The sequence below is a fragment of the Agelaius phoeniceus genome, chromosome 22 (assembly GCF_051311805.1).
Source record: "Agelaius phoeniceus isolate bAgePho1 chromosome 22, bAgePho1.hap1, whole genome shotgun sequence".
Taxonomy (NCBI): Eukaryota; Metazoa; Chordata; class Aves; order Passeriformes; family Icteridae; genus Agelaius; species Agelaius phoeniceus.
The window spans coordinates 251,631-279,477 of record NC_135286.1 but is presented as its reverse complement, the minus strand read 5'-3'; the positions used below and the strand labels follow the sequence as shown (position 1 = coordinate 279,477).

The 27,847-nt window shown below is 64.6% G+C and overlaps 1 protein-coding gene across 6 annotated transcripts in view; it reads right to left on the bottom strand.

Moving 5' to 3' along the window:
• Positions 1-3,336: 3,336 nt before the first annotated feature.
• Positions 3,337-27,847, bottom strand: part of AHDC1 (AT-hook DNA binding motif containing 1) — a 51,096-nt gene continuing 26,585 nt past the window's right edge. For 5 of the 6 annotated variants that reach the window (XM_077189440.1, XM_077189442.1, XM_077189441.1 and 2 more), the window contains 5 exons: positions 12,614-12,776; positions 11,856-11,896; positions 6,422-11,476; positions 5,712-6,312; positions 3,337-4,839 (listed from right to left, as the gene is read on the bottom strand). In XM_077189440.1, the coding sequence (XP_077045555.1) occupies positions 6,465-11,399 (4,935 nt within the window). In that variant the 5' untranslated portion in view covers positions 11,400-11,476; positions 11,856-11,896; positions 12,614-12,776 and the 3' untranslated portion in view covers positions 3,337-4,839; positions 5,712-6,312; positions 6,422-6,464. Of the gene's footprint in view, positions 4,840-5,711; positions 6,313-6,421; positions 11,477-11,855; positions 11,897-12,613; positions 12,777-25,619; positions 25,730-27,847 lie in introns of those variants that run through there. The other variant, XM_054648504.2, reaches the window with a different exon arrangement.

The window sequence follows — 27,847 nt, the reverse complement described above, 5'->3', positions numbered from 1 at the left end:
TCCCTCCCTCGTTAGCTGTGATTAGCATGTCAAGTGGTTGAAGTTGGTGGGTATAAAGGATGCGAGCGAAGAATAATGGCTTCAATTTTCTTCACGGCACAGCCATTAATTTGAAGGAGAAGGGGGTGTCCAAAGCTGCCGGCAGCTCCAGCCCTGCGGGGCGAGGGCGGCTCCTGCTGCTGCCCTGCCGGGCGAGGGGGACACGGCCCGCGGGGAGCCCGGCAGCGGCACCGCCGTCCCGGGTGCTCCCCGTGCCAGGCGATGGTGCACAGGCGTGTGCAACACGTGTGCAATCCGTGCCGAGCCCCAACACCGTCCCGAGCCCCGCACACAGCCCCGGGAATGAGGAATTCCCCCGGCCCCAGCCCCGGGTGATGGGCAGGGAGGCAAGGCAGGGGCAGGGGGGCAAATTCCTGCCGTGTTTCCGAGGGGATGGTGGCAGTGGAAATGGAGGCAGAGCTGCCTTTGCCAGGTGGGTGTCAGATCCTGACACCCCCTCTGAGTGTCCCCATGTCCTTCTTCCCCATGGATCCAGCGCTCTGGCTCCCTGCCGGCCCAGCCCTGGATCACTGACGTGCAGCATCCCTGATCCCACGGTCCTGCAGCATCCCTGGTCTCCAGGCTGCAGCATCCTGAGAGGCCAGAACCCTCCTCCCAGCAGAGCTGCTTAATTAAAACCATCATTTCTATCCCCAGGCACAGCCAGGCACCAGGACCTGGCTCACCCCACATCCCTGCACACCACGTGGCCATGCCGGACTCCCCCTGGGTGCTCCCAAAGGCAGCTCCCAGAAATCTTCCAAAAATCCATGCTAAACAAATAAAAAAATAGCAAAACAATAATTTCCCCCCAAATTTTGAGCTTTTCCCTCCTTTCCCCCACCAAACCCAGGCGATGCTGGGCTGTGCTGATCAATCCCCAACAATCAGCCCCATCACGAGGTTTTTCAGGCTCCAGAGTGGCTCATGCTGCTTGAGAGATATAATTGAGGCTTTAAAAAAAGACAAAAAATAATAAAATAAGTGAAATCCAGCTGTGGTCCAAGCAGCCAGTCATACCCAGCGAGGCTCTGGTGTGCCAGGTGATGCTTCCTGGTGGGATTTACCTACTGGGGGGAATTTCATCATTCAGGGCTGCTTGTTGTGACCTGAAATGGGAGAGAGGAAAAATGGGGTGGGAAAGAGTAAATTTGATGCTGGTGGGAAGCATCATATTGGAGGCAAGCTGGGAATGAGGGGTCGTGGACCCCCAAGAGACCAGCCAGGAAGGGTCGGGGGGAGCCAGAGGGGGGGTTCAGCACACTGGGATGAGTGCTGGAGGCAGGCACGGCACCACGGATGGCTGGACCCCCCAGCCTGCTCCTGTGCCTCGGTTTCCCCCCGTTGTGTCACAGTCAGGGGACATTTGGTGCCCACCAGGGTGGAAGCGCAACTTGGGGGTGCCCCCGATGGGTCCCGATCCCCCCAGCCCTGTCACTCTGTGTGAGCACGGTGGGAAGGAGGGGCTACAACCCTCACCCCACCCTCCCCGGCACCCCCCAGCAAAGAGGGGGTCCCTCAGCATCCCCCCAGCCCTTCAGCATCCCCGGGGGCTGGGATGGCGCTGCAAGCCCGACCCCCCGCTCCCGCATCCATCAGAATGCGCCGCGTGTTCCTCTCCATAGCAACCCCTGTTCCCGGCCCCCCCAGGGCTCCTCCGCAGCCCCGACCCCGCTGGCACCGCTCACCTCTCCTGGCACCGCTCCCCTGTCCCAGCATGGCACCGCTCACCTGTCCCACCATGGCACCGCTCACCTGTCCTGGCACCGCTCCCCTGTCCCACCGTGTCACCGCTCACCTCTCCTGGCACCGCTCACCTGTCCCAGCATGGCACTGCTCACCTGTCCCAGCATGGCACCGCTCACCTGTCCTGGCACCGCTCCCCTGTCCCAGAATGGCACTGCTCACCTCTCCTGGCACTGCTCACCTGTCCCAGCATGGCACTGCTCACCTGTCCTGGCACTGCTCACCTGTCCCACCGTGTCACCGCTCCCCTGTCCTGGCACTGCTCACCTCTCCTGGCACCGCTCACCTGTCCCACCATGGCACTGCTCACCTGTCCCACCATGGCACCGCTCCCCTGTCCCACCATGGCACTGCTCACCTGTCCTGGCACCGCTCCCCTGTCCCACCATGGCACCGCTCACCTGTCCTGGCACTGCTCACCTGTCCCACCATGGCACTGCTCACCTCTCCTGGCACCGCTCACCTGTCCTGGCACTGCTCCCCTGTCCCACCGTGTCACCGCTCACCTGTCCCACCATGGCACTGCTCACCTTTCCTGGCACCGCTCACCTGTCCCACCCTGGCACCGCTCACCTCTCCTGGCACTGCTCACCTGTCCCACCATGGCACTGCTCACCTTCCCAGCATGGCACTGCTCCCCTGTCCTGGCACCGCTCCCCTGTCCCACCATGGCACTGCTCCCCTGTCCTGGCACTGCTTACCTGTCCCACCGTGTCACTGCTCACCTGTCCCACCCTGGCACTGCTCACCTGTCCTGTCACTGCTCACCTGTCCCACCATGGCACTGCTCACCTCTCCGGGCACCGCTCACCTGTCCCACCATGGCATCGCTCCCCTGTCCTGGCACTGCTCACCTCTCCTGGCACCGCTCACCTGTCCCACCATGGCACTGCTCACCTGTCCCACCATGGCACTGCTCACCTGTCCCAGCATGGCACTGCTCACCTGTCCTGGCACCGCTCCCCTGTCCCACCATGGCACCGCTCACCTGTCCCACCATGGCATCACTCCCCTGTCCTGGCACTGCTCACCTGTTCCACCGTGTCACTGCTCACCTGTCCCAGCATGGCACTGCTCACCTGTCCTGTCACTGCTCACCTGTCCCACCCTGGCCCCTCTCCCCCCCAGAGGTAGCTGCGCCCCCCACCCCCGACCCCCTCTCCTCTCCCGGAGGCTGCTGCCTTCACCTTCCCAGGCTGGAAGTTGGTGCATTTCTGAATTTCATTTGCTTTGTCCTTATTTTCCTCCTCTCTTTGCTCCTTTCTGGCGGTGGCGCTTCTCCAATCCATCTCCTGTGCTCCTGTGCCCCTTCCCCCGGTGGTGCCAGGTGGGCAAAGCCCCTCCTGCCTGCAGAGCCCCCAGAGTGCCACCGGGCCCCTGGCACTGCCCCCCAGACCCCCGGCTGGCACTGATTTGTACCAAAATTCAGCTTTCTTGGTGCAATTCCACCCCTGAAATCCAGGGAGGGTCAGCATCCCTCCAACACCCACCCCCGGCACGGCCGGGCCGTGCTGCCCCAAAAAAGAGAAGCAAGAAAGCAGCGGGCATCGCTCAATATATAGGTTTCTTTTTAATATAAAAAAAGTGCCTATTAAAAATTCCTTCCTAAATAACACAAAAAGACCGTTTGAGGGGCAAAGCGGGGGCCGGGGGGGCTCACGGGGGGCCCCTCTGGCCAGGGCAGCACAAGCACTGCACAGGGCAGCTGGGGGGGCGGGGGAAGGAGGGGGTATTTTGACCAAATTTGGGTCGTTTTCCCTTTTTTTTTTTTTCCTTTTTTGTGAATTTTGCCTTTTTTATCCATTTCAGGGTGGTTTTCTTCTCTTTGTGTGTGTGTGTGTGTGTGTGTGTGTTTTCTCTTTTTTTGCACAACCCACAAAGCTGCACAGGGATTGCCAAACTCTTGAGGAGGGGGGGGACACACAGGGAAGTTGTGGGAGGAGAGGACCCCGAAGCCCACCTGGCACCCACACACGCACCCACACCCTGAGCTCGCCACCACCGCCGCCCCGGGGACCCTGGGAAAGGGACCCCCCTTTACCCCAGCCCCCCCATTCCCCCTCCCCACCAAGAGGGTCTGTGATTGATTTAGTCCTTTTTTTTTTTCCTTTTTTTTTTTTAAAGTTTTTCTTTCTTCTTTTTTTTTTTTTTTTTTAACTCCTTTTTTTGTTTTTATACAAATTTGGATCTTTGGGTGTGTACTGCCAAAAAAGAAAAAAAAAAAAAAAAACCAACCAAAAAACCCAACAAAAAAAATCAAAAACCCGCCTTCGTTCTTCAGAATAATAATAAAAATAAAACTCAAATCATCATTGAATCATTAAAAAAAAGGCAACGGAAACCCAAGGAACCCATGCGGAAGTTGCACACCACAAAACCACAGCAGATGTACAGAATGCAATATACAAGACACGATTTATAATAAAACATTATATACAATAAATAGGTTATTGTCACTTTTTTCTTTTTTTTCTTTTTTTTTTTGTTGCTCGATCTGTAAATAAATTTTTTCTCAGTGCATACTGGGGGGGTTTTGCTCTTTTCTGCTGCATATTCACCTCTTGGATGCTTTAGGCCAGTTCTCCATCATTTTTGGATTCTCCCTCCGGTGCATGATTCTCTCTCTCTCTTTTTTTTTTTTTTATGATTTTTCAGCTTTTTAATTTTTTTTTTTTATCCTTAAACATTTTTTTTTAACTTCTTTTCTTCAAAAGTATTTACAATTGCTGGTTTTGTGCAGAAAATGAAAATTAATCAAATAAAAAATAAAACTTAAAGAGTCCCTCTGCTTCTGGCTGGGAGGAGAGAGAGAACGCGGCGCCGGCGCCACGGCCGAGGCGGGGCCGGGGGCGAAGCGGGGGCGGCGGGGCGGGGTCCCCTCCGGAGGCGGCCCCCTCCTCTCCATCTCCATCTCATCTCCTTCTCCATCTCCATCTCCATCTCCATCTCCATCTCCATCTCCATCTCCATCTCCATCTCCATCTCCATCTCCTCTGCTCTGCTCTGCTCCGGCGGCCGGGACGGGCGGGGGGCGCAGGGCTGGGGGTGCTGGGGCTGGGGGCAGAGGGAGAGAGGGGTGAGGGTCCCACCCTGGGCTTCCCGTGCGCCCCCGGCCACCCAGCACCCGCGGAGCGGGGCTCCGGCACCCCCAGACCCGGGGCCCGGGGTGCTGCTCCCCCAATCTGGCACCCCCAGACCCGGGGCCCGGGGTGCTGCTCCCCAAATCTGGCACCCACACACGCAGAGCTTGGGGTGCTGCTCCCCAAATCTGGCACCTCCAAACCCGGGGCCCGGGGTGCTGCTCCCCAAATCTGACACCCACACACGCAGAGCTTGGGGTGCTGCTCCCCCAATCTGGCACCCCAACACTCAGGGCTCTGAGGGGGTCCTGTTCACCCCAATGTGGCACCCAGGGGATCTGGGGGTCCCGTTCACCCCAGTGTGGCACCCAGGGGATCTGGGGTCCTGTTCACCCCAGTCTGGCACCCAGGGGATCTGGGGTCCTGTTCACCCCAGTCTGGCACCCATGCCCCAGAGGATCTGGGTCCTTCCCATCCAGCCTTGCACTCTGCAGTCCTGCTCGTTCTTGTCCGGCACCCACGTACCCGGGGCTCTCGGGTCCTGCCTGCTCCATCTGGCACCGAACAGGGCTCTGGGGCACCCCACACCCCCTCACCCTGGCACACCCTGGCTCCTGCACCCCACAGCCCAGGCTCCAGCCAGCCCCAGGCACTGCAGACCACAGGGTCCCCACTTTGGTGCTTGGTGGGACAGCACCCAAGGGTTCACAGCCCAGCACGGGCCGGGGCGCCCGGAGGGTGGGTGCAGGTGGGTCAGGGAGCCCCCAGGGCACGGAGCAGCCGGCACAGCCTGGCTGGGAGCACAGCTGGCACAGCCACTGGCTGGGGAGCACAGCTGGCACTCACCTGGTGACAGTGGCGTCTCCGAGCCCCGCTGGCGACGGTGCCAGAGCCTGGAGGGGTCAGCGCTTCACCACCACCCATCGCTGTCCATCCGGCAGGAGCAGCCCCGGGCGACAGCGGACGGGGAGGGACAAGAAAAGAAAAGAATCCCCAAACAGCCTCCCCGGGGCGGCCGAGGGGCCCCGGCCGGGCTGGGGGCAGGGGGCACCCAGCGCTGACCCCCGGATCCCCTCCTGCCCTCCCTGCCCGCGCCCCTGCGCCGGGCCTGCGCTCTGTCCGTCCGTCCGTCCGTCCGATTGTCCTGCTGCGGGGCGGGGGGGGCGGCAGTCCGGGAAGCAGAGCCGGAGCTTGGCAGGCGGAGCGGGTTTGAGTGCGGAGGGGGAAAAACGGGGGGTTTCTCTCTTCATCCATTATTATTAATTTTTTCCTTTTGTTTCACTTATTTTTTATCTTTTTTTCTCCTTTTTTTTTCTTTTTTTCTCCTTTTTTCTTTCTTTTTTTTTTCTTTTTTTTTTTTTTTTAAGAAAACAAACAAACGGTTCCAATCCCAGTTAAATACAGAACTTGAAAAGTGTTCCAGAAAAAAGTGCTGGCTAAATTACCTCTGAAAGAGAAACACAACATGGAGAGAGAGGGGGACACGATGAGAAGGGCCCTGAGGGTCCCCTGTGTCCCCTCCTGCCACCCTCGCTCCCAGGTTCTCCCCCACCTACCCTGTAACAAAACCTCGTTGTCCCGTTGGCACGTCAGCAGACACTACAATGAGGTGACCGTAAAAGTGTCCTCAGGGTGTTGTTGCTCTACCATGGGTCCCAAAAACCCGCTCTTCTGGCTGGGGGCCATGACGGGGTGCCCTTGGGGTGCAAAACTGGGGTACCTGTAGTTGTCCTGCAGCTGCAACATTGAGTCTCTCGGTACGGGGGAGATGTTCAAGTCATTGATCAAGGGACAAGCGTAGGGTCCTCGGTGGTGGGCCCGGGACATCTCCAAGGGCTCCTTCTCGCCCTTGGAGGGGTGGGTGCTGCTCGGGCTGCTCAAGTGGGGGTTCAGACACGGGGGGTCCGTCCTGCCCATGAAGTCTACCAGCATGCCAGCCCCCGCCTTGCCGTCGTAGGAAGGGCTGCGGGTGCTGGCATTGGGGGAATACCAGTACGGGGGGTTTTTGCAGCTGGGGGAGTCATAGTGCGCTTGAGGCATGGGGAGGTCGCGGCAGGCCAGGTGTGGGGCGTGTGGCAGGGCTCCCCCCTGCATGCTGTGTTTGAGCGAGTCGCAGGCGGGCAGCTTCCGCATGCTGCCTGCCCGCAGGTCCTCCTTGAAGGCCAAGGTCGGGGAGCAGTTGGGCGAGAAGGCTTTCTGCAAACCGGCCTCGAACACAGTCTGCTGGCCGGGGGCTGCCAGCTGGTGCGGGAGGGCAGGGAAGTGCTTGCTCTCCAAATCCGGCTGCCCTAAACCGGGGGAGTCGCTCTGGAACCCCTGGACAAAGGTCCCATCCGAGGGGGTGGAGGGGTTCATGGAGTAGGGGCCGGTGTAGTCACAGGGGTCCCGCTCCCCCACCCCGAAGCCCCGGGACTGGGAGGGCAGGGGGGACATGCTGCTGTCCCCGCTGTAGTAGTCCAAGCCCAGGTCCGTGCTGTCCTGGAACAGGGGGTTCACCGCCTGTGACTTGGTGGGGAACTTGGCTTTGCCCGTCCCCCTCTCCTTCTTGGAGGCACAAGCCCCTCGGGAGCCCCGGGGCTGCCGGGGTCCCGTGTTCCTCTTGGAGGGGTACACAGAGGAAGATGAGGAAGAGGAGGAGAAACTCAGGTGGGAGGTGTCGAACATATCCACCTTCTTCCGTCGGCCTCGACCGGGCTTGGAGTTACTCTGGAAGAGGACGCTCTGGTTCCAGTTGTAGCCAGGGGCGGAGGATGCCTCGTTCCAGTCCATCATCAGCTTCTCCAGGCTGGAGAGGCTGGACTGGCCCTCGCTGGAGGACGCCTCGCTGTTGGCGCGCCGGTAACCAGCCGGCTGGTTGAACTGGGTGCTGTCAGAGGAGGACTCCGAGAAGGTCTCAGAGACCGTCTGCTGCTTGGCTTTCTGCGGGGTGTAGTTGGAGATGTCCAGGATGACGTTGGGTTCATTGAGGTGGCACTCGAAGCCCGGGTTGTAGAGCTGGCTGAAGGCTTCTGAGCTCCAGTCCAACCCTCCGTAGCCCTGCCGGAAGGCCCACGGCGCGGAGCTGGGGAACTGCCGGCAGTTTTCAGGCGAGGGCTGGAAGGACGCTGACCCCTTGGGCACCATGTAGCCGCCGGGCGAGACGGTGCTGGCCCGGCTGTCGCAGCGCAGGGGGGTGTGCGCGGCGCTGGAGAACTGCCCCCCCTGCTCGGCACTGTTGAAGAAGGCAGCTTTTCCCAGCGGCAAACTGGGACCAGCTGTCGGTGGCGCGTAGCCGGCACTGTGGGCACTGCTGGGCGAGGACGGGAGGCTGCTGCCGCTGCCATAGGCGAAGCTGCAGTCCTTGCTGTTGGGGCAGTCCTGTGCTGATGGGTACTGCTTTCCTGGCGGGAACACGCTGGCGGGTGCCACGCTCTGCCCGGCGCTGCCGTAGCTGCCGTAAGGGGAGTAGCCGGGGGTGCCGCTGGCCGCCGGGTGAGCCGTGGGCGACCGGGACACGGCTGATGGCGGGGCCAGTTTGGGGAAGGACTCGGTGCCCCGGCACTCGGAGGAGCCTTGGGTCACCCCGTAGGCGCTGGAGGCACGGCCGGGCGGGAACGCTGGCCGGCCCTGCATGGCCGCGTGGAAGGCCTCGGCACCGGGGTTGGCCGCCGGCACTTTGCCGCCGCGGGCCGCGTAGGCAGCCATGCCCCGCTGGCCGGGCAGCGCGGCCGGGGGCGCCGTGTAGGCGGCCGCCGATTTACGGGACTCGGAGCGGGACGCGGAGAGGGCGAAGTCCAGCAGGTCGGAGGAGTCATCGGAGTCCAGCAAGGAGCGGAAGTAGCCGGTGAAGAGGCTGTGCCGCTCTGGACCGGTCTCTGTCTGTGAGGACGGCGCGCTGCCAGCGTAGAAACCGGCACGGCCAGAGGAGCCCGACTCCAACCCCGCGGCGTGGAAGGGTCTCGCCTCGGCCCCTTGGTAGCCACCGTTGCGTCCAGGCTGGCCGCCGGGGTGGCTGTGATGGGGGGCCCAGGGGCTGCCCTTCTCGCCCCCGCCCCACTCTGCGGCGGGGCCGTCCCCGAAGCTCTGCCCAGAGTTGGGTTCGGGGAACAGGGCCCCGTTCTTGCGCGCCCGTCGCTTCCGCTTGGGCTTGCCCACAGGGTCGGGCTCCAGCCGGCCGCGCTTGCGGGGGTGCACGGGGTCAGCGTGGAGGGCCGTGGGGGCTTTCTTCTTCTTCCCGATGCCCTCAAAGAAATCGCTGAAGGAGCAGCGTGCGGCGCGGGCGGCGTGGCTGCCCCCGCGCCCACCGAAGCCCCCCGCCTTGCCGCCGCGCCGGCGGAAACCCTGGACACGGTGCAGGAAGTGGGAGATGCTCTGGGTGTCGGGGGCTTGGTGGATGGACTCGGGCTCGCTGGGGGTCCAGCAGCGGGGTGGCGAGCAGCGCCCCGAGCACTGGCTCTGTCGGTTCAGGAAGGCCAGCTTGGCCAACACATCCGAGTAGTCGGCTTTGCTGTCGTTGGTGTCGGCGATGTAGGAGGGCTGGGGCGAGGCCAGCTTCTGCTTCCTCCTCCTCCTCTTCTTCACTTCTGGGGTGGGCTCCTTGGGCTTGGCTTGGCCCAGCAGCAGGTTTTTGGGAGGCCGGCCCCGCTTGCGCTTCAGGATAATGGGCATCTCGCCAGGGGGGAACACCACGACCACGTTGCGCCCGTTGTTCTTCATCTTGAGCAGCGGCGTGGGCTCCATGGAGCTGCTGGCTGCCAGCTCCTTCCCCTCCAGGTTCAGGTTGCTGCTGAGCGATGACACCTTGTAGGTGGTCTTGTTCCTCCTCCCCAGGGACACGGGGATCTTGGCCATCTTCACCACCATCTTCCTCACCCCCCGGCACTTGCTCTTCTTCCCTGCCGTGGGGGCTTTGGGCATCTCGTTGGGGTCCAGCGTGGTGGGGGGCGGTGGCGGTGGGGGGCTCAGCACGGGGGTGTCAGGCTCCTCGGGCCCGGGGGGCAGCTCGGCGGGCAGGGTGAGGGGGGACAGGACGTGGCTCTCGGGGGTGATGTCCACCCGGCGCCCTCGCCCCGCCCTCCTCCGGCGGCACAGCATCTTTGGCTTATCAGTCCGGCGCAGGGCGTACTTGCGGTGGTCTTCGCCACACCGCCCGGCCCCCCGGCCCCCGCAGGGGCCCCGCTTCACCATGGTGCTCAGGGGACACCCCCCGAGCCGGGGCTGCAGCCCGTGGGGCCGCAGAGGGTCCCCGGTGCCCGGCTGCGCCTCCAGCAGCTCCGAGACGGTGCCCAGTGGCTGTGGCTCCAGCAGAGAGGGCTCAGTGGGCAGCAGCGGGGGCTCCAGCGCTCCGGGCAGTGGCTCCAGGGTCTGCAGCCCCAGAGGCTCCGCCAGTGGCTCCAGTGACTGCAGCTCCAGCGACTCGGACAGAGGCTCCAGCGACTGCAGCTCCAGAGACTCAGAGAGCGGCTCCAGCGACTGCAGCCCCAACGGCTCCAGGTTTTGCAGCTCCAGCGACTCTGGCAGCGGCTCCAGGCTCTGCGAATCAAGCAGCTGGGGCTGTGACTCCAGGGACTGGGAATCCAACAGCCGGGATTGGGAGTCCAGCTCTTGGGCTGGCAGCAACTGGGGCTGCGGCTCCATCGCCTGCGACTCCAGCAGCTGCGTCCCTGGGCAAGCCAGGGAGGCCAGCTCGTTCAGGATGTCCGCCTCGGCCAGTTCCGAGTAATCGCTGGCATCGGGCTGGGAGCAGCCGGCTTCATCCGCCGGAGCTTTGGAGACGTCCCCCACACCCACAGCGTGTCCTGGGGGCTGCGGGGTGCTCCCCCCGCCTCCCTCAGCCTCTCCGTCACGCGCTGGGGGCCGGGGGTGCCGCGACGGGTCGGATTTGAGGAGCACCCCCCGCTCCTCGGGGCTCCGGATGCTGTTGGCCAGGGAGGGCGAGGAGAAGAAGCTGTACTGGAGGTCCCGGTCAGCGGGCAGGAGGCGGCTGTCCTCGTGAGCCCCGCCGCCGCCACGGAGGCTGCCACAGTCCAGGTGCACCCCGCTGTTCTTGAGGTCCTCAGAGAGGCGGTTGAGGTCCTTCATGATGTCGATGAGCTGCACCACAGGGTGGAGGTTGATGTGCCCGTTGCCGCACTTGCTGCGGAGCAAGGCGAGGATGCCGTCTACGTTGCAGCGGCCCGAGGCCAGCGTCGCGTTGGGGAAGGTTTTGGGCGCCCGGTCGCGGGCAGATGCCTCCTCTGTGCTGCCCCCCAGGATCCGGGGCTCCCCGGCGCAGCCCAGCAGGTCCTCGGCCGCCTTGGTGCCCCCGTGGACGCTCTGGCAGCGGTCGGCCGGGTCGCCGTGCAGCAGCGAGCCTGCCTGGTGCTCCCGGCCGAGCGCGGGGCACGACCCCTCAGGGAAGCTGAGCACACTGCAGGACAGCGCCTTCTCGGCCGGGCAGGCGGGGGGCCGCTGCACCGGGTGTCCCGGCGGGTAGAATTTGGGCTCTCGGACGTAGTCGGGCGAGCCACGCACAACGCTGGTCGTTACCACTGGGCCCGGGGGCTTCACGCGCATCCTGACCTCCTCCTCCCCCGCGTGCCGCTTGGCCGAGCAGTTGCTGACATGGGGGTCAGGGAAGGTGACACCAGGACCTATGGGCGGCAGAGAGGGGGACAGTGAGGCTCCACAGGCACTGCCGGCCCAAACCAGCCAGCAGAGCCTCATTCCAACCCCCTGTTCCCAGGGATGAGGCCCCCACATCCATCCCCCAGCTCCCTCCGCCCTGTCAGCAGCCATGACCCGACTGGCACCGCAGGAATGTGACAGCCCTGCTCACAGCTGGGAAATCGGGGCCTTGGGGGAACTGGGTGCCCTCCCCAGCTCAGGAGCAGCGGGCTGGATGCCCCCCCCACACCAGGAACTCCGGCACGCTCCCCCTCCCCGGTGAAGAGGGGTGAGGCTCTGGGTTTTCCCACCCCACCCCAGGGGCAGAGTCTGGTGTCTGAGGGGAGGGCTGGGGCTGGAACTTACCCTCGGCTTTGCTGCTGCTCCTGCTATTGCACTTGAGCTCTCTGCAAAGGAAGGGGTGTGCAGGGTCAGCCCCACGCGGGGGGGGCCTCACTCAAGTGCCCCCCACCCCTGTGCCAGTCCCTGCACGGGACGTACCAGGGGCTGATCCTCCCGAGCTGCCGCGCTCCGGCACCGTGGGGCCGCGGGGCATGGGCAAAGAGGGGGAGGCCGCCTCTCCCCTGGGGGACAGAGGGGCCAGCTTTGCGCCCCCCTCCCGTCCCCAGCAGCCCCTCCGTGGGGCGGGGGTCCTTTGGTGGCGCTGCCACTAGGTGTCCCCGGCGAGCCGCGCTCCGGACACGCGGGGGGGCTTCGCCCGAGGTTCGCTCAGCACCTCCCAGCCCGCATCCCCCCGGCTCCCACCCACCCCGAGCACAGCTGCAGCCCCCACCCGCGGGGACACTGCCCGGGGCCACCCCTCCCCTCGCCGGGACGCCTCTCGGTGGCGCCTGCCTCAGTTTCCCCTCTTGGGAGGGGTCGGCGAGGGTTGTGGTGGGGTGGCTCGGGCACTCACGGGTGGGTGCCGGGCACCACGTGCACACTGCACAGGAGCTGCGGCCCCTCTGTTCACCCCAAAATCCCAAGCCGGGAGGCTGTGCAGAGCCGGGGATCCCTTCTCGCCCTGTATCTCCCGGGCAGGGATGGACAGAACATGGGCAGCAAGAAGTGCCGCCAACCCTCGCTTGGTGCCGCACCCCGTTTCGGGGTGAGGCCCCGGGTACCTGTTGCGGGGGTGTTTGCAGTGCAGGTTCACTCGGAAGCTCCTGCTGTCGCCGTCGCTGCCGGGCTGGCGGGGGCCGGAGCCCTGGGCACGCGGGAACCACTCGGCAGGCGGGCTGGCACCGTTCTCCAGTGCGAGGGGCTGGCAGGCGACCGAGCTCCCATCTGCTCGAGAGAGACCCCGCACATCAGCCCAGCCGCCCCCTCCCCTGGGAGCGCCCCCCTCCCCGGCTGCCCTGGGCGCACCGTGTGCCTCTCGTTGACGCCTCCCCCTCGAAGCCACGGCCCACGGGGGCACCCACGTTGTGCCCTTGGCCCCATCGCGGAATGCCCGGGGTGGCGTTTTGGGGCAGGACAACCCTTTCCTCCCCACCGTGTGCATGCCTCGAACCGGGGGCTGCCCATATGAGATACCCACAGCATCTCCCAGCAGGCTGTGGGCACACGCCTGCTCATCCCCATGGATGTGCACATTGCACAGGCGTGTGCAGAAGCTCTGGCCCCCCGCTCTCCGGCACAGGCACCCCCAGCCGCTGCCCGTGTGGCTCAGGGGTGCACGGTGGAGCCCCCGAGCCCCTCGCGAGCCCCCCGTGCCAGCACGGCCGCCTGTTTCCCTCCCCAGCGCCGCGTGTGAATCCCTGCCGGTTGGCTCCCTCCCCCAGCACACACCCGCAGACACACACACGCAGCCGCTCGGCGTGATCCAGGCTCTTCCCGGTGTCTGGATTAGCGTGACAACTTATCAACAAGGCAGGGAAAGAGAATTCAAACCTGTCAGTCCATCCGCATCCCCCCCTTTTTCCCCGTCTCCCCGCCAGCCTTTGGGCGCAGCGCTGGCACCGCGGAGCTGCGGGCACCTCGGTGTAAAGTTACACCAAGGGCTATGTGGAGCAGGAAAATATGTGCTAGAAAGACCGGTCTCGTCTCTGCTGAGGCTGCTGGTGTGCCCAGGGAGCTGTCGGAGGGGAGGCAGGCAGGAAGGAAACAAACGGGAGGTTTTCCAGAACAGCCGCCGAGAGCTGGTCCTCGCTGCACAGGCTGCGCGGCTCCAGGGGAGGTTTGGGGTGTCGGGGGGTGTCCGGGGGTGTCGGGGGTGTCGCGATGCCACCCCCCAGCCCTGCGCCGCCGTTCCCCGCTGTGTCCGTGGCCCACGGAGCTGCGGCTGCTTCGGCAAACGCTGCGGGACGCCCGTGGGTCCCCAGCGGGTGTGGGGGTCTCTGGACACGGCATCGCCCGCGTTCTGCACGGTCCCCGTTGCCCACGGTCACCCCCGGTGTGCAGGGGATGCTGCAGGCTCAGGTCGCAGCCCCGACCCCACAGCACCGGTGTCCGGTTCTGCTCCGGTCCCACGGGGGGACACACACGTGTCCCACGACACGCGGGGGACACTCCGAGCGCCGGGACCCCGCCCTCGCCCCGTGCAAAGCGCCCCCATAGCGGGACCACCTGCACCCCCCGAGCATCCACCCACGCACCCAGCGCGGCGTGGAGCGCAGGTGGGAGCGGCGCTGGGGAGGGGGCGCCGGGACGCGCGGGGGGGCGCACCGGGATGTTCGCCGCGCTCACTTTCACCTCCCCGCTCAGCCCCAGGCAGCCGCCACATGTTTCCCATTAGGCTCTCCGGACCTCGCCATTCCTGGCTTCCTCGCCAGGGGTAGGGCCTTTTTCCTTATTTTTTTATTTTCCCCTTTTAAAAAAAAAAAAAAAAAAAAATCTTTTAATTTTTTTTTTCTCCTCCCTGGTTACAAAACACCAGCCGAGACCACACAAGCGAGGAGGGACGGAGGGAGAAGGAGAGATAGAGATGGGCGCCGCGGGCGGGGGAGAGCCGGCCAGACCGGGTGCTGCGGCGGGGCCGGGGGGGTGAGGATGAAGAGCGGGGGGATGAAGCGGGCGAGATTGCAGTCACCTCCGCTTCCCACCTCCTGACCCCGCAGCCCTGCAAAGATAACAGCCCCCGAAGACTGCTGACTCGCCTCGCAGAAATCCAATATCCTCGCCTGGTGAACTAATCGACTACCTGGGCTCCCACCTCCCCTGCCCGGGCTTAATCCTGCTGCTGCAAAGCTTTAATTAGTTTAACGGTTTCAGGCTTGACGGAGGTTGGCGGCGAGAGGAATCAGAATCATGGAATGGTTTGGGTTGGAAGGGACCTTAAGACTCATCTCCTTCCAGCCTCCTGCCAGGGGCAGGGACACCTTCCACCAGAGCTGCTCCAAGCCGGCAGGATGTCCTCCCCCACTCCACCCAGACCGGGCTCCCCTTTGGTGGAAAGGGTGCCGTGGGGTGGCAGCACGAGTGTGCAGGGGGCTGCAGGCGCCCCCAAGCCCCGCTGAGCTCCCCGAGGCTGCTGGCACCCAGCCCCGACCCGCAGCGCTGGCACCGGGCGGGCACGGAGGGGCCGGCTTGGCACCGGCGCGGCGGCGGGGGGATGGAGGATTGGCCCCGCAGGACACGGACGTGGTTTGGTGCCCGGCTCCGAGGCCACCCAGACGTCAGGGTGGGGCCGGAGATGCCACCGGGAGACAGGCAGGCGGCAGGGACACAGCCGCCACACAGATGGGGACACGCCGGCCCGCCGCCTCCCAGCCCGCCGGGCGCCCTCCCCACTGCCCCGCCGCCCCGGGGCTCCTCGGGCACCGCGGCCACGCTTTGGGGTGGCCCCAAGTACCCCCACAGGGGCGCGGGGCCCGTCCGGTGCCGCTGTCACCCGTGTCCCGTGGGCACAGCTGGCATTCCCACAGGGGTGCGGTGCCCTGCCTGCCCCCCCGGTGGCACGGGGGTGTCCCGCTCGTGTGGCACACGGGGACGCCGCGGCGCCGCCTGTCCCTTGCACACTCACACTCACACACCAGGGTGGCTTTCCCCCCATCTGGGGGCACCACGGGGGTGCAGCTCCCCCGTGCACGAACCCCCCCACCCGGGGGACCCTGTCCCCTCCGCGCCCGTCCCTCGCACCCCCCCGGGCCCCTCCCGGGCGCCCCCAACCCCCGCCCCAGCAGCTCCCCCAGCCCGTCCTGCGCCTGCTGACACCAATGGAAAATCCCCTCCAGTGACAGCTTCCTGGCAGGCGCTCGCCGAGGGTTTCCGTGCTCCCCAGCCAGCCCCACTGGCCACCTCCTCCCTGCGCCACGCGGGGGGTCCCTCGGCTTCACCCCTGCACCCGACCCCCACACCCCCTCTAATTCAGCATCACGGACCCCAAAGCACGCGGGTCCTGCTCCCTCCTCCTCCTCCCCTCCCTCATCCCTGCCCTCCTCTCAAGTGGGGCACCCATCGGTGCCAGGGGTGTTTGGGGTCCTCTCTGGGCACCACTGGCAGCTCCCAGAGCCCCCACCCACCCTGGGACTGGGAGCAGGGCAGGAGCTGGGGGTTCGGGAGGGTGGGCACAGATGGGTGCTGGGGCACACAGTGCCTGCAGGCAGCCCTGACCCTCCCTTCAGTTGTCACCCCAGGGCTGGAACCCCGCTGTCACATCCCCCCTGCCGTCACCACGTCCTCCCGCTGCCCTGACTCCTCTGCCATGCTCTTAATTAGGAGATGGAGCAGATGGCGCCTGGGTTTCATCTTAGGTAACGGGTCCAGACAAGCTGCTTGGCCGCCAGTTCCCATTGTGGGGCTAGGAGAGGCTTTTTTGGGGTGCCCCCCAAGCAGGGAGCTGCTGAGGGGCCCTGTGCCTCCAATGCACTGCGGGGATGCTGCAGGGACCCCAGTGCCAGAGGGGATTGGCTGGCATGGGGGGCAAACATCCCTGGGTTCTGCCCTCTCACATCATCCCAGGGTGTCACATGCCCAGGGCAGGCTCACAGACCCACCCTGGCACTGGGACGAGGGTCTGGGACCACTGGGCTGTGAACAAGGGGTGCCAAAGGTCTTGACACCCTCTCATAACCCAGAGCTACAGGAAAGTTGGCTGGGGAGTTCATTTCCCTGCAATCCCCCTGGTCCTGGCTACAGGGATGCCAGGGACACTCCCATGCTGCTGGGGACAGTGTTGAGCCAGGGACGTGGCCCTTCTCCTGGCTCTGGATGTGCCACTGGGGTCTCCTGGAGCACATCCCCCCTGGCTGGTGGCATCCCCAGGCCTGGGGCTCCTGGAGCTGTGGCACCCTGGATGGGTGCAGCCCTCAGCACCAGAACGTGGCACGGTGCCCTTGAGGTGGGCAGGGGTGGGGAGGCCTGCTCAGGCTCCTATTCCTGCTGCTGCAAGAAACCATTTCCCTGCAAGGACCTTCTCCCTCAGGAGAAACCATCTCCCCTGCAAGGACCTTCTCCCTCAGGAGGAATGATCTATCCTGAAATGACCGCTTTCCATGCAAGGACCATCTTCCCTGCACGAAACCATCTCCCCTAAAGAGCCACCTCACCTGCAGCGGGCACTGGCCATCTCCCCTGCAAGGACCATCTCTCCTGCAATGGCCATTTCCCCATAAGCCATCTGCCCTGCCAGGACTCTCCCCTGCAAGAACCACTGGCCTTCAAGCACCATCTTCCCCACAAGGACCCCTGCAGTGATCATCTCCCCCATGAGAAATTGTCTCCCCTGCGAGGACCATCTCCCTCTAATGACCATTCCCCCTCCAAGGACTGTTACCCTCAAAGACCATCTCCCTGTAATGCCCATCTCCCCACAATAAACCATCTCCCCACACCAACCAAGCCCCCTCCAGCGACCATCTCTCCCAGCAATCATCCATCCCACCTGTCAGGAGCCCCTTCCCCCGTGCAAGGACCCCTCCTACCACCCCCAGACGTGGGTACCCCGCTGCCCCCGGCTGCTGGGGGCGCTCAGGTGACCCCCGTGGCACCGCCCAGCGTGGATGCAGCCCCGAGCTCCCTTGGTCGTGGAGGGGTCTGACCCCCCTGCCTGGCCCGGGGGGGCTCGGGAGCGGCTGACAGATGGACGGCAGCGATGGTGGCACCTCGGCCGGCTGGAGCCCAGCGCCGCGGTTCAGAGCTAGCAGGGAACGGGCTAAATTTAGCTCTTCCCTCGGTGCCAGCTTTGTTCCCCCGCCCCGTCGAGCCGGCGCGGGAGGCGAGCAGCCCCCGGGCCCCCTGCTCTGCCCTCTCCGTGCCCGCGGGAGGCTACGGGGCACACCAGCACTGGTCGCTCGGGGTGCCAGCTCGGACACAGGGCGCTCCCGGCTGTGCCTGCCCGCGGTCCCCGTGCGCCGGCGGAGCCCGGGGGGCTGTGCCCGGCGCGGGGAGCGCACCCCAGGGCCCCCGCAGCGCGCTGGCAGCCCTGAGGCCGCGCAGATGGCCGCGGCCCCCCTCCCCGGGCTCCCTGTTATAGCCACAGCATGAGTCACAGCCCCGGTGCGTCCCTGCCCAGCGCCGGCCGCGCCGGGTCATGTAACACCCGCGGGCGCGGAGGGGGCTCCGCCGGCTGCCCCCGGCACCCCCGCCCCGGCCCCGGCGCCCCCGGCAGCTCAGAGCCCCCCGACACCCCCTGGAGGCCCCGGGGTCCCGGCGGCGATGCCCGCGCTCCCCGCCGGGGCGCTGCGGGTTAACGCCGAGCGGAGCCGGGATCCTGCGAGGCCAGTAACATTTGGAAGGCGCCAGATGGACGCGTGCCCATGCCGAAAGCTCGCTCGGCACAGCCATGCTCCCCCGGCGTGGGGCTGGGGGGCTGCCCGGGGCAGCACAGGGGCGCCCGCCGGGAGAGGAGGATGCTGACAATGCCCACCGGGCTCCGGGGCCCGCTGGCGCCCACCCACAGCCCACGCCGGGCACCGGAGCCGCCCGACCGCAGCCCCAGTCCGCAGGCCGTGGATGGGGTGCCGGGGTCCAGGTGCTGACACCGCGCCGGGGGGACCAGGTGGGGACCGAGGGGGGGTCTGGGTGGGGGGAGAGCAGCCAGTTGCCTCCCTTGGCCAATTTTAGAAACTGGCTAGACAAGAAAAGCAGAATGAGCCGGGCAGGATTAACGGCCGTGCTGGTGTCAGGGTGGGTTTTTTTCTTTTTTTTTTTTCTTTTTTTCTTTTTTTTTTTTTTTGTGGGAGGCACACACGAGTTGAGCGGAAACTCCTGGCTGTGGATCCTGTTTCCTGGGAGATGCGGCCGGCTGGGGCCGAGCTGGGGTGTGGGAGCCACTGGGGACGATGCCAGCAGCGGTGGGATGGGGCAGGGGTGTGGGGAGGCAGGGGCAGCCCCTGCCCCATCACGCCAGCGGCCTGGCACCCCAAAATATGCGGGCATGGAGGTGGTGCACCCACTACCAGGCCTGAATGTGCACAAGATGGTTGAGCACATGCAGGTGTGTGCACAGGTACGTGCACAGGGGAGGATTTGCACATACGTGCGCAGACAGGGCTTGCACAGGGGCACCCACACACCCCCACAGCACTGTGGGCACCAACGGGCACACAGGTGGGTCACATATGTGCCAAGCATGTACAGGCACACACAGACAGGTCCAGGAACACGCACGGGCACTGGTGAGCGCACTATGGGTGCACACCTGTGTTACAGGTACACAGACAGGTGTGCCAGCACCTGGAGGTGCAGCACCCACCTCTGTGGCACAGGATCACACCTGCTTGGAGGTACAACACCCCATGGCAGCACACACAAGCTGCAGGGACCCCCCAGGCACCCAGAACACCACGACAGCACTGCACACCCCCATGCCATCCCCTTGTGCTGGCAGTGGAAGCCACTGGGGTTTGACCCCAAAACACAATTCACTCTCCACCCTTGAGAAGCCACGGTGGTCCCCCAAAATCTGGGGGTGTGAAGAAGGGGTGTGCCAGTGCCACGCAGCAGGGACATGGATAGCGACAGGGAAACTGAGGCAGGAGCAGGGTGGGCAGCACCCGGGGTGCTGATGGGAACAGGGAGCTGCAGCCAACTATTGCAGAGGTCCTGTAGTGCCCCAGCCCCGGGCTGGGCTCCCACCCAGCTGCCCCCATCTCCGGTTACAGCGCGGCTCAGGCTCCCCGGGGAGGGGACTGGAGCAGCCGGGTCTCTCTGCAGCCACCCACAGCACACTGGCACCCCCGACCCAGCCCCCCGGAGCACACACACCCACAGACACACCAATGTTTGCTCTCCCCCCTCGCCGGGGAGCTCTCCATTAAAATTGGAAGAACACAACTTGCCGGCAGAGCCCCGGCACGGATCGTACACAGCCTGTCACTCACACATCACTTTGTAGATGCCCATAAATTGCTTCATTACCTCTTCTAATTGAGGAGAACGCAGCTGCTGTGGGGCGGTGACGGAGCGCCTTCCCTTTGAAGGATGCCTTGCTCGCCAAAGACGGGTCCGGCAGAGCCGCAGAGCCCCACCAACATCCCAGTAATAATAATAATAGTAATAATAACCATAATGACAGTATCCAGGCAAAATCCCCTGGAAAAGGGCAGTGGGACTCACATGGGATGGAGCCTGCTTGAGGGAGGGGGCGGAGGGCCTTGGTGGCCCCAACTGGTGGGGAAACTGAGGCACAGGGAAAGATGCACCACGCACATGGAAAGGGCAGGCACAGAAAGCCCTGCATCGCACTGGGACCCTGAAGGGGAACACGGTGGTGACAACATTTAGGGGAACCCCAAACTCAGGGGGTTGAGCATCTCCCTGCCCTCAGATTTGGGGGGCCAGGAGAATGCACAGCACCACCCAAAACTCCCTGGAGAACTTCCCACCCTGCTCAAGGGCTTCATTCTCCCATCTTGGCCGGCACGGCGCCAGGGGTCCTGCCACCCCCGGGTGCCCTGCTCCCCGCACCCCATCCCCACAGGGGCCCCCCGTCTTTGTCTGGCGGCGGCGGGCGGCTGCGGCTGGGCTCGGTCCCCTTGCAGGATACTGCAGAAGGATTTACTGTATTGCAGCTTGTGCTGGCTGCAGCCCAGCGCACAATAGATTAGCTGTAGCCCAGGGCAGCACGTTGCGGGGGAAGGAAGGTGGGATTCATCCGGCTGCAGATTGCAGGGCATTTGCTGCAGTATCCTGCAGGATCCGGACACTCGCTCCGGACACCCCAGCACCCTGCTCCAGCCTGGCACGGGGACCTCGAGGGGCTCCTGCAGCCCCCTCCTCATCCCCTCCATCAAATTCTACAGCAGGAATGTTTCTCGTGGCCACACGGGCTGGGGGACACCCTGCTTGTCCCCTGTCCCCATCTGGAGGTCCGGAGGGGCTGCAGTCCCCGATGGCACTCGGGTGCTGCACAGGGGGACACCGGGGCCCCCCTCGCTGGGTGCACAAAGCTGGTGCAGGGAGGGAGCCAGGGACTGCAAGCAGCACTAATTGATCGCGATTAATTCAGCTCCTACCTCCTCGGGTGGCAGGAGAGATGCTGAGACACAAGCGCAGCCCACAGAGCTCCCCAAACAGGCTCTGCTCCCCCCTGCGCCCCCCTTCCCCCCTGGGGCCCGGTCCCTGCGGGTGCGGGGGTCTCTGGTGGGTGTGCAGCTCCTGCTGCTGCCTCAGAGGTGCTGGGGATGGGTCCTTGGGGTGGACCCACATTCCCGGGGTGCTGTTTGAGGGTGAGGGTCCTGCTAGCACACCACCCTCCCCCCGAGATGCAGGGATGGCACACAGGGAGATGATACTCAGGCAATGGCACAAGGGAGCAGATGGGCCAGGGGTCACTGATGGCCTGGTGGTGACACCGTGACATCTCCAGCATGTCACCAGCCAGTGGGTGCAAACCAGGGGACGCAGGAGTGCTGCTGCCACCTCCTCCAGGAGCCAGATGCCACCCCACGGGGATACCAGGCACCCTGTGGGCTCCCCGCAGGCGCCGCGGGCGGGGGGACCCCGGTGACCGTCTGGATTTGGAGGGGTTTGGAGCCTGCAGATTCCGGCTCCATAATCCTACGTGGGATGCAGTTTCCACAGCAACAGCGGGTCAGAGGGCAGCGAGGGGAGCCGGCTGCTCCGCTTGGGATTGCAGCGCTGCCGCCGCTGCCGCCGCCGCCGGGCGAGGTGTCGGGGCTCGGGGCGCGGGGTGCCGGGTGCGGGGTGCCGGGTGCGGGGCGCGGTGCCCGCCCGACCGCGGTGCCGAGGGCAGGCGGCGGAGAGGGGCCGCGGGGGCGGCCGGGCTGGTGCTGCCGGGGAGGCGGCAGAGGCTCAGTGTGGCGTTGTCAGCAAAGATGTCACTAATTGTCTGCAGGAGCAGCAAACTCTCGTTAACCCTTGGGCAGCCGGCGGCGGGGCCGGGGGCACCCGGGCACCCACGGCCGAGTGTCCCGGGGCCGCCCCAGCTCTGCCGCCGCCCCGCTTGCGCGGCCCTGGCAGGATCGCTGCACCCACCTGGCCCCAGCGTCGCTGCTGGGACACCAGCGTGTCCCCGCTGGCGGCCGCGGGCAGCCCCCTTGTCCCATCGGCTCTGCCTTTGTCCCCATTGCTGTGGCTGCGCCACACGTGGGCAAGCAGGAGCACAGAGGCTGTGCCAGGGCCACTGAGCAGGGTCACCTCCATCCCCGGCCACTGCCACCCCTGGCCACCTCCTCCACCTCGTCCATCTCTGTTCCCAGCCGTGTCCCCGCAGGCACACCCAGCGGGCTCAGGGCGTGCAGAGGGTGCCTGGCACCCCACCATGGCCCCCGCCCGACTCACAGCACACTGCACACCTCACCCCGGCTCCATCCTCACGGGAAAAGGACACGCGGTGACGCTCGGGCACAGGGCAGGAGCACCCACCCTGCCCCGGGAGGCTTGGCCAGGGCTGGCACAGGCGCCCGCACCGGGCCAGAGGCAGAAATGGCTTTTCCACCCCAGGCAGCCCCAGGTAGACCTGGAAGCGCTGCCGGGAAGCGCTGACGTGGGCAGGAGCGGGCGGGGGCGGCGGGGGGAGGCCGGGGCCGGGGTCAGCAGAACGCGCCGGCTCCGCTCGCCCCTGCCCGCCGTTCCGCCGACCTTTTGTTCCCAGGCCGCACCTTCCCCAGCGCCTCCTGCGCCCGGGGCTCCTGTCCGGGGGCCAGGGCAGGGGGCCCCTCCGATCCTGTGGGTTTTGGTGAGCAGGATGTGCCCAGCGGGGCTCAGGGCACAGGGACCCAAATGGTGAAGGGGACGTGAGCACATCCAGCCCCAAGGTGAGGTGGCTGAAGGAGGCTGTGGGGGCTCTGTGTGGGGGATCTGAACCCAAACCTAAAAACCTGACCCCCACCTCCCTGACAGCCCTGGGGGATGAGGGGGAGGAAGGCAGCACGGCTCAGCATCCCAGGGAACCCATCCCAAAGCACAGCCAGCCTGGTGAGCTCAGTGAAGGGGATGGATCCTCCACAGCAGCAGAAAATGTGTACAAAACCAGTGCTCCCACTGCAGGCAGCCACTGGGACTGGAAAAATGCAGGGCCAGCCCTCTGCCCCCCTTCCTGGTACCCCAAGAGCCCGGCAGCACACAGGGACACAGAACTGCTGGCTGAAGCTCATCCTGCACGGGGACAGCACCGGGGACCCCAGGAGAGAGCCCAGCTCCCCCCACAGCCGCCCTGGGAGGAGCCGGGCTGGGCAGGTCTGGACTCGTCCAAAGACTCTCCCAGCCTCCAAGGACTTTCGGCTGGGATTTCCTGTGAGGGACGCGGGTCTGCAGATGTCACAACACTCCGGGATTTCTGCTCCATGAGCTCCTTGGACCCACACTCGTGTCAGCCTCCTGGTGCCCATTGGTGGGGAGCCCTTTTGCCAAGGCTCCCAGGGTAGCACTGTGAGACTGGGACAGCAACACCGTGCCCAGCATGGCTAACTGCTCCTGCAGGGCACCCTGCAGCTGGCACTGCCTCCAAACAGCTCCTCGGGGCAGCCCTGCCTGGGGGCCTCCTGGTCCCTGACATTCCTTCCATCCCTTCCAGCTGGAGTGCAAACACTCCCCTGGATGCAAATTCATCCCACTGCAGGGTGCAAACCCAGAGCTGGGTGAAGCCCTCCCCTGGATACAAATCCACCTCCAGATACAAATCCACCCCTAGATACAAACCCTCCCTGGGTTCAACTATTCATCCCTGGGCGCAAACACATCCCTGGGTGAAAATTCATCCCACTACATGGTGCAAAGGCACACCTGGGTGAAAATCCACCCTGCAGTGATGATTTATCCCTAGATGCAAACTCATCCCTGGGCCCAAGTCCAGCCCCAGGGTGCTGCTGCTCCCCAGAGGGTTCGGTGCTCGCCTCTCCTTCCCCAGCTGCCCCAGCCCAGCCCGGTGTGGCTCTGTCCCCCAGCAGTGCCACAGTCTCCTGCTGCCAGCCGCGCCCTCCGGATCCGCAGACAGGTCTCTCCCCCCAGGCTCCCTGCTCGGTGTCTGGCTGAGCTAAGCGTATTTAGCGCTTTTAATTGTTCTTAATAAATCAATCCCGCCAGCCCCTTAAATCATTTTTGTGGCTTCCCTCGCAGCCGTCCCCGCGGCCGTGCCGGTGTGGAGCCTGCTGTCTGCAGCGCTGCCGGGGCCGTGGCCGGGATGGGGCACTCAGGATGCACCCCAGCAGCCACCCACTGCCCCTCGGGGCACTCAGGACACAAAACCCACCCCAGCAGCCACCCCACTGCCCCTCTGGGGCGGTCAGGATGCACCCCAGCCCACCCCACTGCCCCTCTGGGGCACTCAGGACACAAAACCCACCCCAGCCCACCCCACTGCCCCTCGGGGCACTCAGGACACAAAACCCACCCCAGCCCACCCCACTGCCCCTCGGGGCACTCAGGACACACCCCAGCCCACCCCACTGCCCCTCGGGGCACTCAGGATGCACCAGCCCACCCCAGCAGCCACCCACTGCCCCTCTGGAGCACTCAGGACACAAAACCCACCCCAGCCCACCCCACTGCCCCTCTGGAGCACTCAGGACACAAAACCCACCCCAGCCCACCCCACTGCTCCTCTGGGGCACGCAGGACACAAAACCCACCCCAGCAGCCACCCCACTGCCCCTCTGGGGCACTCAGGACACAAAACCCACCCCAGCCCACCCCACTGCCCCTCGGGGCACTCAGGACACACCCCAGCCCACCCCACTGCTCCTCTGGGGCGGTCAGGATGCACCAGCCCACCCCAGCTCACCCTGCTGCTCCTCAGCCCCAGGAGCTGCCTGAGGGGGCTCTGCCTGCTGGGCAAGGGGCCCCATGCCTCAGTTTCCCTCCCTGCCAAGGTGCATCCCCCTCACTGCACCGCTCAACCCTGCATCCTGCACCACCCCAGCACCTAACCCTGCATCCTGCACATCCCAGCACCCAATCCTGCATCCTGCACATCCCAGCACCTAACCCTGCATCCTGCACATCCCAGCACCCAATCCTGCATCCTGCACATCCCACCACCTAACCCTGCATCCTGCACATCCCAGCACCCAATCCTGCATCCTGCATCCTGCACATCCCAGCACCTAACCCTGCATCCTGCACATCCCACCACCTAATCCTGCATCCTGCACATCCCACCACCTAATCCTGCATCCTGCACATCCCACCACCCAATCCTGCATCCTGCACCATCCCACCACCTAATCCTGCATCCTGCATCCTGCACATCCCAGCACCTAATCCTGCATCCTGCACCATCCCACCACACAACCCCACATCCCATCCATCACCATCCCGCCAACCACTCCAGCCCTGCTGGCATTTCTCATGGAAAGGATGAACACCCAGCACCCAAGTGGGATCAGCAGAGTCCCCAGCCCTCTCCAGGCTCTCAGGGCTCAGAGTTGCACAGGGGTGACAGTGACACCCAGCTAGATGGCAATGGTCCTATTTTTGGGGACACGCTTTGCACCCCACCCCATCACCAACACCCTGCAGCACCTCCCAGGGCACCCCACCCCACATCCTGCTCCATCCCACCAGCCAAACCCACGCCCTGAAGCATCCCATCCCCTAAACCCTCATCCCAGCCATCACCAACCCCACAAGCAGCATCCCACCCACCCTCCAGCCCCGCTGGCATTCTCCACGGCAGAGAGGAACACCCAGCACCCAGGATGGCTGCCGGGGGACATGTCACCGAACAGACTGTGCTGGCTTTGGGCAAAAAACAAACCCGGCAGGGCTTGGAGGGAGAGAGCTAACCTTGACACAGTTGCAGCAGTCACTAATAGCAGGCAATATGCCTGTTCTTGGGGGACTGTTGCAGTTGCTAAGATACTGGCAGCCGTGTGAATGGAAATGGGTCAGTAAACCTGTGGAGAGATAGTGTGACACTGTAACCGGCACAGCTGTTGCAGCCTACATCGAAATCCCACCCTTTCAATATTTATCACTCTCCGCCTTCGGTTCCTTCCTCCCAGCAATTTTTTCCACGTTGGTTTTGCCCGGGGTTGGTGAAATCACCCCAAAGACTTTAATGAGCTGAGAGGTGGTGGAGCGATGGGATGGGGTGGAAAAGGCGAGGTGCAGGGGGATGAGGAGGGAAATGAAAGCCCCCACTTTGGGTGGGTGCCTGTCCCCCCTCCCCGCCCCACTCCATGAGCAGGATGGAGCCAGTTCTTGGAGAGATTTAACAGGAAACAGGCTATAATCCCCCTGGTAGGAAAACGGGTGAAAAGGTCAATTTACTTCTGTCCCTGGTTTAGGCACTGTGGTGAAATTACACACTTGCAGGAGCCGCTGCGCATGGCTGGGAGAGGAGGGAGCCGTGCCCGTGTCTGTCCTGGCTGTCCGTGTGTCCGCCCCGAGCCTGCCCAAGGCGCCCTGAGCCTGCCCAAGGCGCCCCGACCGCCAGCAGCACCCATGAGCCCCAGGGCAGCCCCGCAAGTGCCACCCGTGCATCCCAGCTGCCCATCCCGTGCCCACAGGTGCCCAGCCCCGACCTCAGTGCCCCAGCACCCCCTAAAATGCTCCAGCACTGCCCGCATGCCCAAACTGAGTCTCCTCAGTGCTCCAGCACTTCTCCAAGTCCTCCAGCATCCATCCAACTCTTCAATATCCCCACCCCAGGTACTCCAACATCCCTCCAGTGTTCCAGCATCCTCCCATGTACTCCAGCACCCCCATGACAAATGCTCCAGTGTCTCTGTAAATGGTCCAGCATCTCCCCAAACACTCCAGCACCCCCAAAAGGCTCCAGCCCCCCCCCACAACACCAAGCCCTGATGCCACCACCCCCTGCCCCACACTGGGCTCAGCTCCCCGCTGCCTTTGGTGCTGCCACAGCCCAACTGGGGTGGGAAGGGTTGGGCTCTCCCTCCCCGCCAGGCCCTGGAGCCAGGACACAGCCACGGGAGGACGCTGTGCAGTGCCCCTTGTCCCTGCCCCAGACTGTGCTGTGTCCCTTGTCCCTGCCCCAGACTGTGCCGTGTCCCTTGTCCCTGCCCCAGACTGTGCCGTGTCCCTTGTCCCTGCCCCCCGGCGCTGTCCAGGTGCAGGGCAGGCTGCTGCTGCTGCTGCTGCTGCTGCTGCTGCTGCTGCTGCTGCTGGGCTGGGACCCTGCTGCAGGGAGGAGGGTGAGAACATCTGGTCGCAGGGAAGAGGGACAAGTCCAGGGAAAAATGCCGAGCTCCTGGAAGAGGCCCTCACTGCCTCGGCTGGGGTGGAACAAGGCCCAGCACCCCTCTGCACCACAGCTGCGCGGGGAAGGGAAACTGAGGCAGGCAGTGTGAAGTGGGGTCACGAGGGCACCGGGGTCACCCCCAGCTCCCCGGCTGGAGGAGCATCGGCCATGATTCCCAGCACCCGGGGGCAGCAGGGAGGGAAGGGGAGGCTGCAGGGAGCGAGGGGAGCAGCGAGATCTGCTCCTCCCAAAGACGCTCCTGCCACCCCCCCGCAGGTGGCTGGAGCAGAACGGTTGATATGGAGACAGGGAAGCACAGACTGTCTGGGTAAGGTGACATTCGACAGATGCCAGGTTCAGACTCGCTCCAGCCAGTATTCCACCCCCTCCCTGCCTGCCTCCAGCCCCCACGCAAAGGCATCTGCGGGGGGAGGCTGGGCAGGTGGGGCAGAGGGGCACCCTGAGCTCTGCTGGGGGGTGAAATGCCACCCTGTCCCCACCCTGGGCTACCAGCGCCCTCAGTGTCCCTTGCCAGGGCAGACTGGGAGCCCCTGGATCCCCAGGCCTGGACCCCGGGGTGCAAGCCAAGGTGCCGTGTGAGCACCCATCCAAAATGATGGGGAACCCTGCCCCGTGCCAGGCAGGCACAGCTGGAAGATGTGGGGGACACATCTGGGGAAAGGATCGCCCCCTCCACCCTGATTGCACAGAGGGCAATTGGCTGATGCCTAAGAAGAAATGGGCCAGCTTTGGGGGGAGCACAGGCTCCACACCTCCCACCCAGGCAGGCAGACACTGGGCATGACAG